The 18,581-nt window shown below is 38.5% G+C and overlaps 2 protein-coding genes across 3 annotated transcripts in view; both read right to left on the reverse strand.

Moving 5' to 3' along the window:
* Positions 1 to 2,726: 2,726 nt before the first annotated feature.
* Positions 2,727 to 18,581, reverse strand: part of LIN52 (lin-52 DREAM MuvB core complex component) — a 97,986-nt gene continuing 82,131 nt past the window's right edge. For both annotated transcript variants that reach the window (XM_012741902.3, XM_012741918.3), the window contains one exon: positions 2,727 to 3,679. Coding sequence is in view for 1 of the 2 variants with exons in the window: in XM_012741918.3 (XP_012597372.1) it covers positions 3,624 to 3,679 (56 nt within the window). In the remaining variant the exon portion in view is untranslated. The remainder of the gene's footprint in view (positions 3,680 to 18,581) is intronic.
* LOC105858637 (small ubiquitin-related modifier 2-like) lies at positions 6,036 to 15,402 on the reverse strand. The gene has a single exon (XM_076003868.1). The coding sequence runs from the start codon at positions 9,898 to 9,900 to the stop codon at positions 9,352 to 9,354; it is 549 nt and encodes a 182-aa protein (XP_075859983.1). The 5' UTR covers positions 9,901 to 15,402; the 3' UTR covers positions 6,036 to 9,351.

An 18,581-nucleotide genomic window follows, 5' to 3' on the forward strand; every position in this document is an offset into this window, starting at 1 on the left:
ACAAAAAGATAAAGAACAATTAATGATGGCATTTCAACATCAACATAATTAACATCCTGTGAACTTTAAGTGCTCTAACTATAGAAGGAAAGCCAAGAAAATCATCAGATGCCTAAAATATGAGAGACCAAAGAGAGCAAGAAGCAATGAGAATACCAGTAAGAAAAAACTTTAAAAAGGATTAAGGCTCCAATGCTATGTTTTTCAGGATGATGCTCCTCACAGCCAACAGATGCATTACAGGATAGCATTTGGAATGAGAAAGAGAAAGGGGAAAACAATCTTTTGGCAAATAATTATTTATTAGAAAAATAATCTCTAAAGACGTACAGTAGGACATTTATAATGCTGTCCCTGTTTAGTCAATCAGCCATGCTTTTCTAGATCACAAAAATATACTGTTCTCACCCAGATGTTTTCTTTGAAATAAAAGATGGGCCAATGATGGTAAGCAATGTACTTTCCTTAAAATGGAATGCTTTCTCTAAAAGGGCATTCTCTGGTCTAGAGCAGGTAAACTATCACAGGTGATAGCAGTAGCAGAACTTCTCTAGTTCTTGAACATGTTTGAAACTCACATTAAGGGATTTAGTAGGTGGCAGAGAAATACCTGTTTTCAATTCATCATGTATAATTGAAAGTTCACAAATAGGTTTTGAACCCCAGGTCAAAGATGACACTGAAGAACTAGATGTGTAGGAGACAGCTATAACATTGAGGAGCTTATAATTTAGAAGGCAGTAAGACATACACTCAGATCACTTAAATACAAGGTAGAGTGTGGTAAGAGTCACAGGGATGGTATACATGAATGTTGTAAGAATGCAGGGGGAAGGATCACTTAGAGCTGGATCACTGGGGCTTACATAGGCAGAGTAGGTTTGATAGGTACAAAAGGGATGCAAGACTCTCTAGGAACTCAATGGCATGAGCAAAGGCACTTAAGTGAGGAACTGACTGGGAACTGTTCAGATTAATGGGAACAGAGACTTCATATATGGGAGAGGAAGGAAACTAAACTATTAGGATTGGCCGGGCGCAATGGCTCACACCTGTAATTCTAGCACTCTGGGAGGCTGAGGCGGGAGGATCACTCAAGGTCAGGAGTTTGAAACCAGCCTGAGCAAGAGCGAGACCCCATCTCTACTAAAAATAGAAAGAAATTAATTGGCCAACTAAAATACATAGAAAAACTTAGCTGGGCATGGTGGTGCATGCCTGTATTCTCAACTACTCAGCTGAGGCAGAAGGATCACTTGAGCCCAGGAGTTTGAGGTCGCTGTGAGCTAGGCTGATGCCACAGCACTCTAGCCTAGGCAACAGAGTGAGACTCTGTCTCAACAACAACAAAAATTAAAAATAAATAAATAAATAAACTATTAGGATTACATGTAGAAAGTCCTAAAATGCCAGGTCAATAGATCCAGGCTTTATTAGGAGATGTGGGGAGGGAATATAGGTAGGTTTCTAACTACTACTTTAGGGAATTGAGCAGTAATGAGCAGGATGGCTGGTAGGATAGACTGGAAGCTGAGTGATCAAGATGACTATAAAGCCCCAAACAATTCACTAAGATATTAAGGTGGAAGATAGTGGGGTTATTTGTCATATGTACTTCTGATGAGCTCTTTGCTTTACATATGCAACTCAGCCCTTTGAGGAAAAACTCACCCTCCTATAAAAGGGACATTTATTATGAAGACATAGAAACCATCACACACAAAGTACAATCCTCTAAATCCTGAAATACATACACATACACACTGTACATAAATTTATATTAATATAAAAATACATCATTAACATTTCTAAGGACAACAAATACAAAACCAATAAATACTGCAATTCTAAAACATCTACTTTACATTAAGTGCTGGTGAATAAGATGACAATAAAAGGAGGAGGACAAAGCAGACCAGAAAACCAACTACCTGGCTTCTGGTTACAGAATTGAGTTGGTTTGGGGGAGGTATCCCAATCAGTTTCCCCAAACATTTGAAAGTGCCTGATGCCATCAACTCTCAAAAACAAAGCAAAGGAAGAATTGTACATTATGGCACTGTTTTTGGCCACACGCACACACACCCACTTCAACCGTGTTTAATGAGATAAGGAAATGTCAATAGTAAGCTTAACTTAAAATCAAACACTTTCCAACCTAACCTTCTATGTAGCACCCAGCAGAATGTTTTGCTTCTCATACTCATCTTCCGTGTCTGGTGTTCAATTTTTCTCTTTCAATAAGTAAAACTGCATGGCACAAATGAGAGAAAGATCCAACATTAATTCTAGCATGGGAACAAGGCACAAATGTCAGAAAATGGTTAATGGACCAGCTGTTAAATTTAAGAGTGCTGTGGTCTAGCACAGACACTTAAGACCAAACACTTGACCACAACTTTTCTTGTGTCCAAACACCATCAGACTATTGTCACAGGGATATTCTTTTCACAAAGTTTAGAAAACTCCATGTACTTCTTAAAACATCAGATGCTGGGGGCTGGCTTATAAAACAAATATGGAGAACATGTATAATCTATTTTATCCATGGGCTAGATTTTCAGGTTTTAACACAGAGAAGGATAACTGGTGAAGAACTCCATGAGAGTTGTATTTAAGTCAGGAAATTCTCTTTCTCTTTCTTATGTGTGTGTGTGTATGTGTGTTTCTGTTATACAGGTGAAGTACCTGATATGTGCTGTAAGAAGGGACAAAACACTGCCACATCCCATAGCATGTTCCTTTAAGGTCAATTTCAGCCTCTAGTTTTCAACCAAATGGGAACTGCCATGAGCCACCCCGTTCTGCTATCTTTCAGGCCATACTGACTTTCTTGCTTGAATCTGTAACATTAACTAGAACTTAAAAATCCTTTCTGTCACCTTCAGATTGGTCTTGGTCTAGAACCCAATGCAACCTTCATGGGCCTTTTACTACACAAGCTCATTCCAGAAGGAAATCACTACTCGGAGATCCCCTTGCCTGGAGTCAGAACTGGAAGGTGGGGCTGGGAGGTGGGGATGGAAGGCATTGGGGAATGGGACTATCATGAGAGGCGCAGAGTTTAAAAAGCAGGTGTACATTTTGAGCAGATTCTGGTTTCTCCAGCTGGGGATTCTTGGAACCTAGTATATACTGGAGAGTTCATAGGTCAGGCTGCATGGTCTGATCCAGAATCTGGTCTCCTCGCATCATAAATACTTCCTCAGAGATCAAGTACAACTCAAATGAACCCATTCAATCAAAATGTCACAAATGACTTTGCCATCACTGAATCAAATCAACTGTAAGATCCCAAGGCTCCTGAATCACTTCCGGAAATGATAAAGCAGGACTTTGATCTTTAAGAATGATATGCCCTCTGGTGTTACCAATATCCGAGGCTAAGAAGGTCAAAGTGTGGAAGCTGACTGAATAACTGCAATGATCCTTGGGTAGAGCAGATTCTTCTCTTGCTGCCGAGTGTCCTCAGAGGTGCAGAGTACCAGGACGAGGGGAGCGGGGCAGTCCTGGAGGTACACCCTTGGCCTCTCCTGAGGAAGCAGTGAGTTGTGCATCGTCAGAGCTGCACTGGGAAGGGAGCTTGGTTACAGTTCCCAGGACATCCTGTCCACAAACAGCTGCTACTTCTTGGGCTTCTCTAGAATGTTGAGGAATTTCCCCCGTGTCATCTCTCTGGCTGGAATCACAAAGCAAACAAAAGATAAGTGAAAATCTAAAATCTGGAAAAAGGATCACAGGAAGATTTAATTTAAAAAATGCAGAATGATTTAAATTGTATATCAAGTTGCTACCACGACAGATTCAATCACACAAACTTCCTAAAAAGGGGAAAAACAAACTACTATTGACAACTAAAACTGTACAGAGCTATTCTGAAGTTGGCAATTGCTATACAGGCCAACTGGGGAAGACTGTATCATCCACCTTTAAAAAAAATCACCAGGGAATTCCCCAAAAACCTCTCTCTCTCTCAAGAATCTAATACTCATGTTCACCATCTCAGGGGGTTTGCTCTAGGGGGCTAAAATTCAACCAAGATTAGAGTCTTCTCTGGGTTGTTGGTCTCTGGACATTTATAATCTCAAATCGAAATTAGAGATCATTTCCCCTATCTCTCAGTAGTGCTAGTCCCTGGATACTGTAATATAACAGGGTTTATATTCCCTCAGTGCAGTTCATCTGTGGATGGTGTAATAAAGTAGGGTTTATAGAGCTTTGGTCTTCTCTCTCTTGGCATTGTCAGTCCTTAGATATTTAATATAGCCAGGCAAGGTTTATGTGTCTTTCTCTGACTTTCAGCACCATCAATCTTTGAATGCTGTAGTTACAAGTGGGTTTATACAGCTACTTTCCTACATATAGGCTCCAAAATGAAAGTAAAACATTTCTCAATTACAAGTGCCATCCAGAAGCCCCCTGACTTAGCTCTGTCAAGCAAATCCTCAAAATGCATAGGTAGTATAACACCCCCTTTATCCCATCCCACAGGGTCATCTTTTCAGATCTCTTAAATGGATTTAACAGTGCAGAAAGTTTCTGATGGCTGGGCCTGAGAGCCAGACGTCTTCTGGAACCATGAGGTGGGAACAAAGCAGGCTGTTGGCCTCCCAAGAACATGTCTCCATCCTGACCAAAGAAGTGAGGTAGCCAGGGAGGCACCTTCAAGGAATGAGAAGGCCCTTTGCCCCTAGTCTCCTTGTTGCCTTTCCCGCGCTCAGAGCAAATGGTACTCAAATGAGCTCCCACTCCCCTCTATCCCAATCTAAGTTTAGCAATTCCTTGTTTACTTGTATAATGAAGAAATGATACAAACTCTGTCACCACAGTGAGGCTTTTAGTAACTTTAAGCTATACATCCCCTATCTTTCACTAGTTCCTGAGCTCCAACAAAAGGAAAGGAAATTCCATTAACTAGGAGTAGAAGCCCTAGTGCTGGATCTTGCCTCATGTGCCCATGACCCTGCCCTGGCCCAAATCAAACTGACCATTCCTTCTACTGTGGTTTTATACCAAACCCTGTACACTCAAAGTTCCTATAAGATTTGCATGCGATTACTTGTTTATGTGTTTGTCTTCCACCACTAAAATGTAAGAACTGAGGGCAGAGATTGTTTAGTATTTGCTGAATTAATGTTGGTTAGATGCATGATAATATATACAAGAACTAGAACCAAGTAGGAATACAATAAATTTTAATTTCCTTCCCTTCCATAGACAAATAATAAAACTAGTTAGTGGCTCTCAGTGCTCCATTCTCTACATTGTGAGCATCCTTTTTAATGTACTTTGCTTATTTGCAAGAAAAATCATTTCTCTTGATGGTAGTAATGCCAAGTTAATGGAGAGATTGGGGTCAAGGACTAAATACTCTAGAGGAAATCCAATCAAGTACTTTCTTGGCCATAGGAGGCAGCATGGACTTTTTCCAGAGAACACAGGATTTGAACTCAGTTAAGTTCCAGCTCTAGTACTTAGCTGGGTGAAATGTTGGGCTGGGTAAGATTTCTGAGCCTCAGTTTCTTCATCTTTAACAGGTAGCATGTTAATGCCATCTGCCCTATTTTTCTTTTGTATATAAACAATAATTAACATGCTTGGTATAATAGTACTCACTAACACAACACTTTTCAGAAGTGTGTAAGTAATTAAGTTCTCTTACTCTTACACTCGGTACTTTTTTTTTTTTTGGAAACAGGGTCTTGCTCTGTCACCCAAGCTGGAGTGCAGTAATGTGATCATAGTTCAACATAGCCTCAAATTTCTGGGCTCAAGTAACCCTCCTGCCTTAGTCTCCTGAGTAGCTAGGACTACAGGTGCATGTCAATACACTCGGCTATTTAAAAACTTTTTTGGAGAGATGTAGTCTCGTTATGTTGCCCAGGCTGGTCTTGAACTTCTGGCCTCAACTGATCTTCCTGCCACGGCCTCCCAAAGTATTGGGATTATAGCAAGAGCCATTGTCCCAGCTTGTACTCAGTACTTTCTTTTTTTTTTTTTTTTGAGACAGAGTCTCACTTTTGTTGCCCAGGCTAGAGTGAGTGCCATGGCGTCAGCCTAGCTCACAGCAACCTCAAAGTCCTGGGCTCAAGCGATCCTCCTGCCTCAGCCTCCCGAGTAGCTGGGACTACAGGCATGCACCACCATGCCCGGCTAATTTTTTGTATATATACTTTTAGTTGGTCAATTAATTTCTTTCTATTTTTAGTAGAGACGGGGGTCTCGCTCAGGCTGGTTTCGAACTCCTGACCTCAAGCAATCCGCCCACTTCGGCCTCCCAGAGTGCTAGGATTACAGGCGTGAGCCATACTCAGTAATTTCTGAGTGAATGAATAAATGGTGATAATGGAGACTTGCAATCTCAAAAACCCCATCCCTTGGAATCTTTTCCCTCAGCCTTAGGGCAAAAAAGTTTACTTATGCTTTTGAGTGAAGTGGGTCTCATTTATTTATTTCTACTGGATGGGTTATCTGTCTACTCTGAGTGCTTATTAAGGACTTTAAATAGGTAACAGATGATCCTGCAACATGGTTAGAAGCAGGTGCTCTGGAAACCAGGCATGGGTGATACAAACCTCTGCTGGGGAGAACAGGTCATTGTTCTAAAAGCCCTTGGCCTAGAGCACTGCACTGATCTCACTAATGATTTCTGTGTTGCCCTTCAGACCAACCAATTACTTATTGTTTCCTAAATGGGAGAATAACCAATATTTTAAGACTTAGAATTTTTAAAGACTCAAACTATTTAAGAGATAAAAAGGGTTTAAAAGGAAAAATAAATGGATATTCTGAAGTTTCTCCAGTGGCAAGCTCTCCTTGAATTTAACCAATCCTTTTTAACAACCCCTTTTCCACTCAATCATTCCTCCCCCTTCAACCTAATCCAAGTACACAGAGCTGCAGGAAACCACCGTAAAAGTAGAAGTAATTCAAAAGACATCATCTCCTACATGGGAGGGGAGAAAGTTTCCCTACTCGCCAGTCCCATATAGGAGATATACGAATGTGTGACACAGCTGCTCCCTAAAAGAGGGCTGTGCCCTATAAATCAGATCCTAAGCACCAACCCCTTTTTGTGCACAGAGAAATTGCTGTGGGTCAGGGGCTGCTCCAGAGCACGTGCCCTCCTGTTCACTTGTCATCAGAGATGTTAACATCTCTGATTAATTCATATAGCCCTTATTTTATTCGCCATTTCTTTACCCTTGCTCTCCTGCTCTGCTGCAGTGTGAAGATTCTTACCGACCTGCTACAGTAATCATTGCCTGCTAACGTCACCCCCCCAAACCTAGTGAAATTGTTTAGCGATGCCAACCGCGCTTTTAATTTGCAAGACATCAGACACAGAGGTAATTTATACCAACATCTGTTCATTTTTGACTTCTGAAACAAACTCGCACATGCTGCTACAAAATCCCATTAGGAGTAGGGAGACAGCCTTCTGCTACTATTCTGTATTCCTCATCTACACACACACATTTCAGTAGGGTTTTATATATAAATATATTTTACTAAAAAACTCCCACAAAGGGTTTCAAATCTCCTTGGGGAAAAAATCTTAGAGATGGCTACTGCCTACTTATAGAAGAGAGGAAGATATTTCTATTTCCCATGCCTAGCTCTGTCCCTTCTTCTTCCCAACAGTTACAGCTTGGTGTAATTCTAGAATAAATGGCCAGGGTAAGATTACATGTTCTTCAGCACTTCCAGTTCCTCCCCTCTCTTGGTTCTTTTTTCCCCACAATGTGTTATGTAGAAAACAATTCTAGGGACAAGATTGCTCTAGAGAGTTTTATCTAGTCAGTGAGATATGTTAATTATTTTCTGATTCTGGATTTATTTTCTAGGATTACAAGGTTCAACACCACTACCATTCTAGTAACTATGCCAAGAGGGATCCACTGGTCATCAACCACCATGGTGTATGTTGTGCAGAAAGGAAGCATGATCCTCATGTTAAGTCATGACTTATAGGTCCTCCTATGCTGTGTTTAGATCACAAATTGAAAAAGTCACAACTGAGACTGTTACCATAGGGTTAATACGTGAATTGCTGCAGAGTGTGTGGAGAGGAGACTACTCGTACACATTGAAAGGGAGCAAAAGGATAAACTACAATCAACTTCCGGTTTTACACTGTTTCTAGAGCCCTCTTTGTAGTTTCTCTAGGGCTGTCAGGTTCATGGCAGCTGTAAATACCTGGGTATACTTAGAGAGGTCAGGGCTGAAAGGAGGGCTCCATCCTGCTTTCTCTGAAGGTAGTGTGTGGTTTAATACAATCTCTTCTTTAGACTCTCCAATTCCTCCATCCTACATTTAGCCTTGCCTCTGGCTCCCTTTCCACAATGACTATCCCCAAACTGCCTTCTCTGCAGTAAATTTTCCGGTGGCTGGTTGAAAAAGATTCAGTGGTACAGATTGATTTCTCACTGGTGAGGGGATGAGGGATTATCAGAGCCACCCTGGTTAACGAGATTGGGTGCAGAATCTCTCTCGAGACCAGCCCTCTCTGCCAGGGCTTTGCACCTTTCGCCAATGACATATGGGTTTTATTACAGAAAGATTTTCTAGATTATAACTTTGAGGCAATTGCCTGATAAAATTCTGCTCAGTTTTTATGTGGGGAACAATACAAAGATTAAATAACTTTTTAATGAAATGGAAGAAACTCATAATGTTTGGTTTTCAATTCCAGTGCAAACTACTTTAAATATTTCTGTGCCTCAATATAATTAAATACACTTGTGAGTGAAGAAGAGTTACTTTCCACTGGTTTTCTCACATCCAGAAGAGCAACAACAGGCTGTTTTTAGGGGACTCTAACATGAGTGTCCAGGAAATAAAGGAGACAACATAACATTGTGAAAAGAATAGGACATCTAGGATTGGACACACTTGGATTTGAACATCAGCTCCTACACTGATCCTGGACCACCACAGGCAAGTTACCAAGTTATCTTTCTGAGCTTCAGGTTCCTCATCTGTTCCAGGTGGGATTAATAAAAAGGTCACATAGGATTCAGTAAATGCAAGCTAGTGCATAACTCTTTCATTTCAAACAAAAAGTTTATTTAAGCAACAGAATGCTTAATGGGAAAACTATTTAAGATTCATTTCTTTTAGAGTAATCTATCCCTACTTAAAGTATATTGCCCTATATGTAACACGTACACAAAAGTTATAAAATTGCCCTTGGTTTTAAAATGATAAATGAAAAACATTAAAATTGAACATGGTATGCAAGGATTTTTTTGTTGTTGATTTTTGTTAAGTGGTGAGAGCAAAATAACTTAATGAAATACAATGATAAGAGCTGAATGAACATGCCATCAATGGAGAAAGGGGTTATGTTCACAGAATCGGTATTTTTCCCCTATCCCATCTCCATCTGATGTTTATCAAAGCATATAACTGGCCATTAAAAAGAAAAAGGCAATGTGCTCCTGTACAAATGCTACTCTGCACAATAAAGGAATGAGGATGGGGTAAATGAAGAAGAGAGAAATCCATATGGTGGCAGTCAGGATATAGTACAACCAAGTTGTAGTTCTCTAACTGAGAAGGTATACTTGGCCTGTGGGAATGGAGTTCTGGAATGAATAGCAGGTTCCCTTTGTAGACACCTCCTGTCTGCTGCTGGAACATATCAATTGTATCTTCAAACTCTACTTCCAATTGTGCAGGTATGTCTGCCTCATTAATTGGCTGCCCATCAAATTGGAATCTGACCTGCTTCACTGATAAACTCTGTTGTTCATAATAGGCTTTCATTAATTTATTAAGTGGTATATGCCTGTTGAACTTAAACTGCATCATAGAACTATCCTGCCCTGCCATCTTCAGATTAATATAACCATTGTTCTCAGTCTTGACTCCTTCCTTGGCCTTTCTGCCAGCCATGGTGAGCTTTGGAGTCTCCTTAGCTGCTGCTTAAAAAAAGTACCAGGTCTGCACCAAGTTAAGTGCACATACAGCACCAGGAGTGGCAAAATGAGGCCTACCTATTTATTTTTTAAAAGATCTTCAAATGTAAAACAAATGGTAACATGACTGACTTGCATCTGTGTAACACATCTACTCTGGCAGATTAAGCCCTGCTGGAGTAATATTGGATATTATGTAGAGGCAGCTATCTTCCTTATACTAGCAGACACTTCTAACAAAGGAACACACGAAATCCTAGTTTAGTTTAAATCAATATACTAAAAGGCTATTTGGTTAATTAGCTTCATAGAAGATGTTTTGTAGAAATGATGCTGTTTGTTATAATTATGTTTTTTATTCTTCTTTAAAAATTACTTTTCTGGGCTGGGTACAGTGACTCATGCCTGTAATCCCAGTACTTTGAGAGGGTAGGGGGAGGATCACTTGAGATCAGGAGTTCATGACTAGCTTGGGCAACATAGAGAGAACCCCATCTCTTAAAAAAAAAAAAAAAAGAAAGAAAGAAAAATTAGCTGGGCATGGCAGTGCATGCCTGTGGTCCTAGCTACTTGGGAGACTGAGGCACGAGGATCGTTTGAGCCCAGGAGTTTGAGGCTGCAGTGAGCTATAATTGCACCACTGCACTCCAGCCAGGGCAAGAGATTTGAACATCTCTAAAAGATAAAAATTAAAAGAAAATTACTTTTTTGTTGCTTGAAAGCTTGAATGCATTCTAATAGCTATGACAAGAGGGATCTACTGGTCAGCCATTGGTGTGTGCTGTGCAGAAGAGAAGCATGATGGAGGTGGATGAATAGTGAAGTCATGGAGTACCTACTATGTACTGGATATTCAAAGACGTGTTTTATGGCAGAAAGAGATTCTTTTCACGTTGCCATTTAGATGTAGGTAGCTGTTAACAGGTATTGTGGTGAATTAGAAGAGAACAAAAGGAAACCAAAGTGATCTATAATGCCGATTTTGGTCTCTGTCACTATGACACAGAGCTGGCGTACAGCAGAGCAGCTCCAGGGTAGTCGCCAGACTGAGAGTCTTCACCAGAATCCAGTTCAGTGTCAGATCTCTGCATGAAAAGTATCACCAAGCAATCAATAATTCAAGCCAAGGACTAAGCACTTTTTAATGCCTCTAATATGAGAGCATCTGGCGCTGCTACCACTGTCAAGAACAGAAATAGCTGTGAAGTAATAAGCATTGTGTCATTGGGTGAAGCTTCATTCCATTAGGACCAGCAGGTGGTGTAACTATAATAAGGTCTGCTGACCATTCTCAATCAGCTCTTGTGGGAAAGTGCACACAAGTGAGAACTCATGTAAATCTTACTCTTTTCTAAAATATATAAAAGTAGCATTTGAAGGTCAGCAGAACAGCCTTGAGGCTTTTGCCTAAGGTTCTTTAGGCATAATAAGCATTTCAAAAAGGAGACTGAAATACTATACATCTGAGAAAAGAACAGTCTGGATGCTACATCTATGATCAAATTATCACAAACTATCAAATTCTCATCCTTGGAATTCTCAAAAAAGTATTTTTGGGAGCACACTTTCCAGATTCTCTTTCTATTCGGGGTTTTGGTATTCTAATAGGACTTTTTCTTCCAAAAGGGTGGGATGGCTAAGAACAATGTTTCCTCCAGTGACTTCAAAAATAGACAATTTTATATTTAATTTTTTCCTTCAATTCACAGTAAGGGTCATTTGCAGAGAATGTTTTATCCAAGAAGTAATGGGAAAAAGAAAATCCAGGACTCAATGTGCAGGTAAACAAATCTGGACAGTTCCAATATGGAGAATAATTTTAATGGCTTTTCATAACAGAAAAAAAGGGACAGAAATATCCAGCCAACAGATTTATTTTCAGAATATAAAACATCAAGCAGGAACATAAAATACGGGAAGTGTCAACCATGATGCCTGAAGATTGAAGGCAGAAGTAGAAGAATCTTAATTGTCAGGCATTTGAAAAATGTTATATTCAGGTGAAAGACTGTTTCTCCATCAACTCTTTGCCCTGCCTTCTTTTAAGAGCAAAACAAGTCTAGATTTCAAAAATGCTACCTTTCTTATCATCATCTTCCTACCAAAAATGAACCAAAACAGCAACAAACCCCGCCAAATTAGTGTTCAAGAAATGAGAGTTAACAACTTTCTATTTGTATTTTGTTTACTTTTCCAGGGGCCTCACAGGCCTATTTCATAGTTTCACTTGGTTCCCTTTTCAAGGGTGAAACTCATTTGAGTGAAAGGCAATGAAGTCAAAGCAATAGATTAATACTCTGCGGATTAGAACTTTTATTAAATACTCATAAATTTGTGCAGAACATTCATGCTTCAGGGTCCTTACATAGTAATAGATCCTGGTCAAACACTTATTATAACCAAAGGCCAGTAGCTTCACACAGTCTTAATATCCTCATCCATAACGTGAGAACAGTAATAATAATCTATCATGTAAGGTTAAGACAGAACAACAACTAGTCAAAGTGACTTGATCAGTACACAAAATATTTTGCTACAAGTTAGCCAGAGTAACTTAATTCATAGGCTACATTCTACTCTCAGGAAAATCAACCCAAATTCACTGTATAGATAATTTCAAATGACTAGGATATTAAAACAATGTTCCTGCTTTAAGATGCTGGCAGTAGCTAAAATCTAGGGAAGATGAAGGCCCAGCCTTCTTGACCCCCAGGGTAGGGAAAGAGTTACATCTTTACACTGAGAAGCCAATAAAAACCTCTCTTGATTATAATTTAGATAAGAACCACTGGATTGAATAATAATGTCTGAAACTCCCCTGGCTGTTTCACCTTGAGACGTCCATCACTGGGTTAAACATGATGCTAATTGCATTTGGATTGATTAATTTCTCTCACTCCTGTCTATTCGAATAACGCTTAACAAAATAATCATAGCACCCAGAGCCAAATCTTTTCCGTCAAAGGAATGAAGCCATCAGAACAGGCAGAGATGAAAGAAATGAAGATGACCCGTAATTACTGCTACGGTGATATCATTACCATATTATACAAAATGAGTATGGGGGGAAAGGAGGTGGAAGGAGGAGGGACTGCAATTATTTATTTATTTTTTAATGGAACCCCACAACCTAAGAATACAGATTTGACATCAAGTGGAAGACATAGAAATATAGAACTTTTAAAAAAATACAAATCTTGCTCATGAAATTGTAAAATCCAACAAACACTGAGGCCTGAGATACATCAAGTGTCTTGGGCTGTGAGCAGGTATTATTCACGCCACTATTTTTTCATCGCAATAACACTTTGTGTATGACTTGCATAGAGATTTAAGATGCTGTCTTCATACCACAAACATTCCCATGGTTATTGGAAAATTTTTCTTTAAGCCAGGAAATAATATCATTTCATTTTAATATTGTTAGAGGTAGCCTTGTTTGTAAAATTAGAATCTGAGTTTTAACTGCAGGTAGTTTTAGTTTAAGACACAAAAGAAAATGTCATGAATCTTCATGTATGGTTCATTGGATGATAATATGGATTTAATTTAAAATATGAGGAAGAATTTAATAATAGTTCCCTATAAACTATTTTTTTGCTGTTTGTTATGAACTTTTTAATACTTATGATAGAAAACCTATGATTGCACAGCATTTAAACCTTAGGTCTAAATCTACCATTTATTAGATGGTAGTCTCAGATAAATTATGCAGGCTAGCTGTGCCTCCATTCCTTTCTCTGTAAAATGGGGACCAGTTTCTATCTTTTAAAGAAGGTAATATATTTAAGTGCTCAATAAGTACTGGTACAAGAAAAAAATTTCCCCCTAAGATTAATTTTATAGCTATTTATAGAACCCCGAACAATGTTTTGGCTATTACATTTACTAAAGTTAATTCAACAGGCACTTGTAAAGTACCTTGCATACAGATTTTAACAAATATTTGTGAAATAAATAAATAAATGGGATACTTAAAAGGTAAATCATTATAAAAGGCAAGAAATAAGTGAGGGATATTTTTGCTATGGTATTTTAAAGATAGAACCAGCATTAAATAAAAAACAATCAAAACAATATTCAAACTGCTTTATTTAGCTTGGACAAAAAGGTGTATTTCTCTATTTTCTTGTTCAACAAATATTCCCAAATAAAACAAGCATATTATATATTTTGAATTTGTAACCATTAAGAGATAAAGACGAGAAATATTTTAAAAGAAAAAATAAAATATATATTTTTGCTAGGTTAAAACAAGAGACTAAATCATTTACTATATTAACTCATATTCTCTGCTTTCTTTCTTCCTGGTTAAGAGAGGCAATGTAATACGTTGAAAAGAGATTATTTTATCTGGTTTCAGAGTTAGATCTAGATTTGATTCAAATCTTAGCCCCCATTTCCAAACTTTAAGACCATGAGCAAGTAATTTACTTTTCTGAGCACGAGTTTTCTTATCTGTTTTTTGGGAATTATAAAATAGGCTTTGAAGCCTATTGTGAGATTAAATAAGGCAACGGATGAAAATCTTTTATAATACCTAACATCTAATAGGAAAGTCAATAAATGGCAGTGTTAATCATTTTTAACCTTCATGTCTCAGCTCAAATGTCACCTCTTCAGAGAGGCCCCCTCTGACCATTCTATCTAAAGTGAGTCCTCTTCAGTTACTTTCATATCAACTCACTTTCTTCCTTCATAGCACTTAACAAAATCTGAAATTAACTTAGTTTATTTATGTCTGTGCTCCATGAAGTTCTACAGAACCTCTTGTTGTATGCCCAGCAACTAGAACAATACCAGGCATGTAGTAGGTGGTCAATTATGTATCTATTGAAATAATTTATTCATAAGAGGAAAGAGAAACTCTGCTTCCGTGTCAATTCTTCAACACCATCAATAAGAAATTTTTGCTGAAGCAAAACTAACATGCATTTTACCCTTTGATCTAGGAACTCCACTTTAGGGTACTCACATGCCTATTCATTTTAGTACTATTTATAATAACTGAAGATTGGAAACAATCCAAATGTCCATCAATATGGAGGAGCCTGGTTGAATAAAATACGTTACAACCATATTACAGAGTACTGTTCAGCTGTAAAATGAAATGAAAAAGATACCAATATATTGCTATGGAGAGATCTCCAGAACATTTACTTAACATTATTGTTAAGTAAAAAAAGCAAGGTACAGAAGAGTATGTATAGTATTATATCTTATGTAGAAATTTAGGAGGGAGAATACATTTTAAAAATGTATATTTACTTATATTTTCAAATGGAAATAATGGAAGGATAAAGCTCAGTATTAGTTTTTACTAATATAGATGGTTACCTGGCGGTGGAAAATGGGGGGAAGGGATAAAGCTGGCAGATAGATACTTTGATGTATCATGTTTTACAGTTTTTACTTTGGGACACTATATAAATTTTTAAATATTAAAAAACAAAATCTATTAAATAAAAACAACCTCTAAAATTTGAAATAAACGGAAAGTAACTTGAATCTATAAAGTTTGGCATAACCACACAGTACAAAAGTAAATTTTAAAAGACATTCTGAGCAAACATCCCTGGAATTATATAACCTAAGGATATGAAAGAAACACAGAAATAACTTAAACTGCATCCTTGCTGTTTTATGTAGTTAGTTATTTTAGAGCTATTTTTAATGTAGGTTAAAGAAAATAATTATGTTAGCTATTAAGAACCAAGATTTTCAGCCTAAAAAGAGATCACTATTGGGGCTGGGTGTGGTGGCTCACGCCTGTAATCCTAGCACTCTGGGAGGCTGAGGCAGGCAGATTGCTCGAGGTCAGGAGTTTGAAATCAGCCTGAGCAAGAGCGAGACCCTGTCTCTACTATAAATAGAAAGAAATTAATTGGCCAACTAATATATAGAGAAAAAATTAGCTGGGCACGGTGGTGCATGCCTGTAGTCCCAGCTACTCGGGAGGCTGAGGCAGGAGGAATGCTTGAGCCCAGGAGTTTGAGGTTGCTGTGAGCTAGGCTGATGCCACAGCACTCACTCTAGCCTGGGCAACAAAGCGAGACCCTGTCTCAAAAAAAAAAAAAAAAAAATAGAGATCATTATAAAACCAAAAACGTTAAATAAAAACCCTTTAACATCTTTAATTTGAAGTAGATATATTATTGATAGGAACATTTAATTTCTTTCTCTTTTCAAAAAAATACATACTTATCAACCCTGTTCATGGAAAAGGCCTAGAGGCAATGATAGTCCAATAACAATGAATACTTTTAGTTCCTGATTTCTACTAAAAGAAACCAGGGTTCCTTGGAGAAATAGATGAGATTCCAAGTCTGAAGAAGTAAATGAACCGGGGATATCCTGACCTGCCTGAAAGCAAGGAGTTATCAAAGATTATACTAGGGTCATGTCAAACTTGAAGGGGCATCCACTAAAGATGGGACAGTTTTGAAGTAAAAAGGAATGACTGTAATAGATCAAAACATATCGAATACAAACATCTATTTTTATATATATATATATATATTTTTTTTTTTTTTTTTTGAGACAGAGTCTCACTTTTCTTGTCCTAGCTAGAGTGCCGTGGCATCAGCTTAGCTCACAGCAACCTCGAACTCCTGGGCTCAAGCAATACTTCTGCCTCAGCCTCCCAAGTAGCTGGGCCTACAGGTATACGCCACCATGCCCGGCTAATTTTATATATATATATGCTTAGTTGGCCAATTCATTTCTTTCTATTTATAGTAGAGACGGGGTCTCACTCTTGCTCAGGCTGGTTTCGAACTCCTGACCTTGAGCAATCCACCTGCCTCGGCCTCCCAGATATTAACATATTTTTTAAAAGGCTATCAGTTACTTTAACTCATTATTCTGAAAATTGACAAATAAAAAGAGGGAAAATCTAGCATTTTTCCTGCCATTCCTATTTGGACTATATTTCAGGGAAGATAAAGAGTTGCTGATTTAATAGACTATAATAGTAATAATTATTTTTTGTAATAACTATTAACATTATTACTATAATTATGAAAAGGATAAGACTGATAGCACCTAAACCCACTGATCTTCACTCAAACTGAACACACAGATGTTATGTGCTTCCTAATGTGAAGCAATAGAGGTATCTAGTACCATTATGAAGTATTCTTGCCAAAAAGACTGAATCCAAACCCAATCCATTCTGTAGCTCTATCAGCTTACAAGAAATTTCAGGGTAAAGAGGAATATATTGAATGATACCACCAGGATAAAATCACCCAAATTTAAAATGTGGGAAATCCTACAGGACTAACAACCCAGTTTCTTCAATAATTAAATGTCATGGGGGAAAAAAAACCTGGAAGAACTAGGGAAAGCAGTTATAGAGAAGATTAAAAGAGACTTAAGATTCAGGTCAACTAACGTGTAGACCTTGTCTGGATTCTGATCCAAAGAAAGCAATTTTGAGCCAAATTGGACGCGGACTATTAGATGTTAATAAGGAATTATTATTTTATTTTGTTCAGTGTGATAATAATGGTATTATTTAAAGGGGGGGGCGCTTCTTGGTTAGAGATATATACTAAAGTATTTAAGGAATGGATTTGCTTTAAAATATTCTAGCAAACAACATAAGCACAACAAAAGGTGTGATATAAGGGGGTGTATACAAAACAAGAATAGCAGAAAGTTGACCATTATTGAAGCTGGGGATGGGTACGTGGAGTTCATTATAATATTCTCTCTAATTTAGTTAGCTTAAAAATTTTCCACAATAAAGAGAAAATCTCACCACATGTCTCTCTGGAAATATAGTCTTTTTTCATTATCACTCCATATCATAATATAATTCATTCATACAGCTAGAAGCAACATGAATGAGTACTCAGGCAAGAGTAGGTCAGGGACCAGAGATGGGGATAATCAATTCTGCAGAGAGCATAAAAATGGATGGACAGGAAAAGCTTTAGAAAGGGAGTATCTTTTCACGTCATGCATATTCATATTAAATAGTTACATTCTTTGGATGAGGAACAAGTTACACACAACCAACAATCAAAAGCAGATGACTGGCCGGGCGCTGTGGCTCACGCCTGTAATCCTAGCTCTTGGGAGGCCGAGGCGGGCGGATTGCTCAAGGTCAGGAGTTCGAAACCAGCCTGAGCAAGAGCGAGACCCCGTCTCTACTATAAAATAGAAAGAAATTAATTGGCCAACTGATATATATATAAAAAATTAGCCGGGCATGGTGGCGCATGCCTGTAGTCCCAGCTACTCGGGAGGCTGAGGCAGAAGGATCACTCGAGCCCAGGAGTTTGAGGTTGCTGTGAGCTAGGCTGACGCCACGGCACTCACTCTAGCCTGGGCAACAAAGCGAGACTCTGTCTCAAAAAAAAAAAAAAAAAAAAAAAAAGCAGATGACAAGGCCGGGTGCGGTGGCTCATGCCTGTAATCCTAGCACTCTGGGAGGCTGAGGCGAGTGGATCGTTTGAGCTCAGGAGTTCGAGACCACTCTGAGCAAGAAAGAGTGAGACCCCGTCTCTATTATAAATAGAAAGAAATTACTTGGACAGATAAAAATATATACAAAAATTAGCCGGGCATGGTGGCACATGCCTGTAGTCCCAGCTACTCGGGAGGCTGAGGCAGCAGGATTGCTTGAGTCCAGGAGTTTGAGGTTGCTGT

This window comes from Microcebus murinus, chromosome 6 (genome assembly GCF_040939455.1).
Source record: "Microcebus murinus isolate Inina chromosome 6, M.murinus_Inina_mat1.0, whole genome shotgun sequence".
Lineage (NCBI taxonomy): Eukaryota > Metazoa > Chordata > Mammalia > Primates > Cheirogaleidae > Microcebus > Microcebus murinus.

Excerpts from the sequence above, each read along its gene's own strand:
- LOC105858637 (XM_076003868.1), bottom strand. The coding sequence starts at position 9,900 with ATGGCTGGCAGAAAGGCCAAGGAAGGAGTCAAGACTGAGAACAATGGT.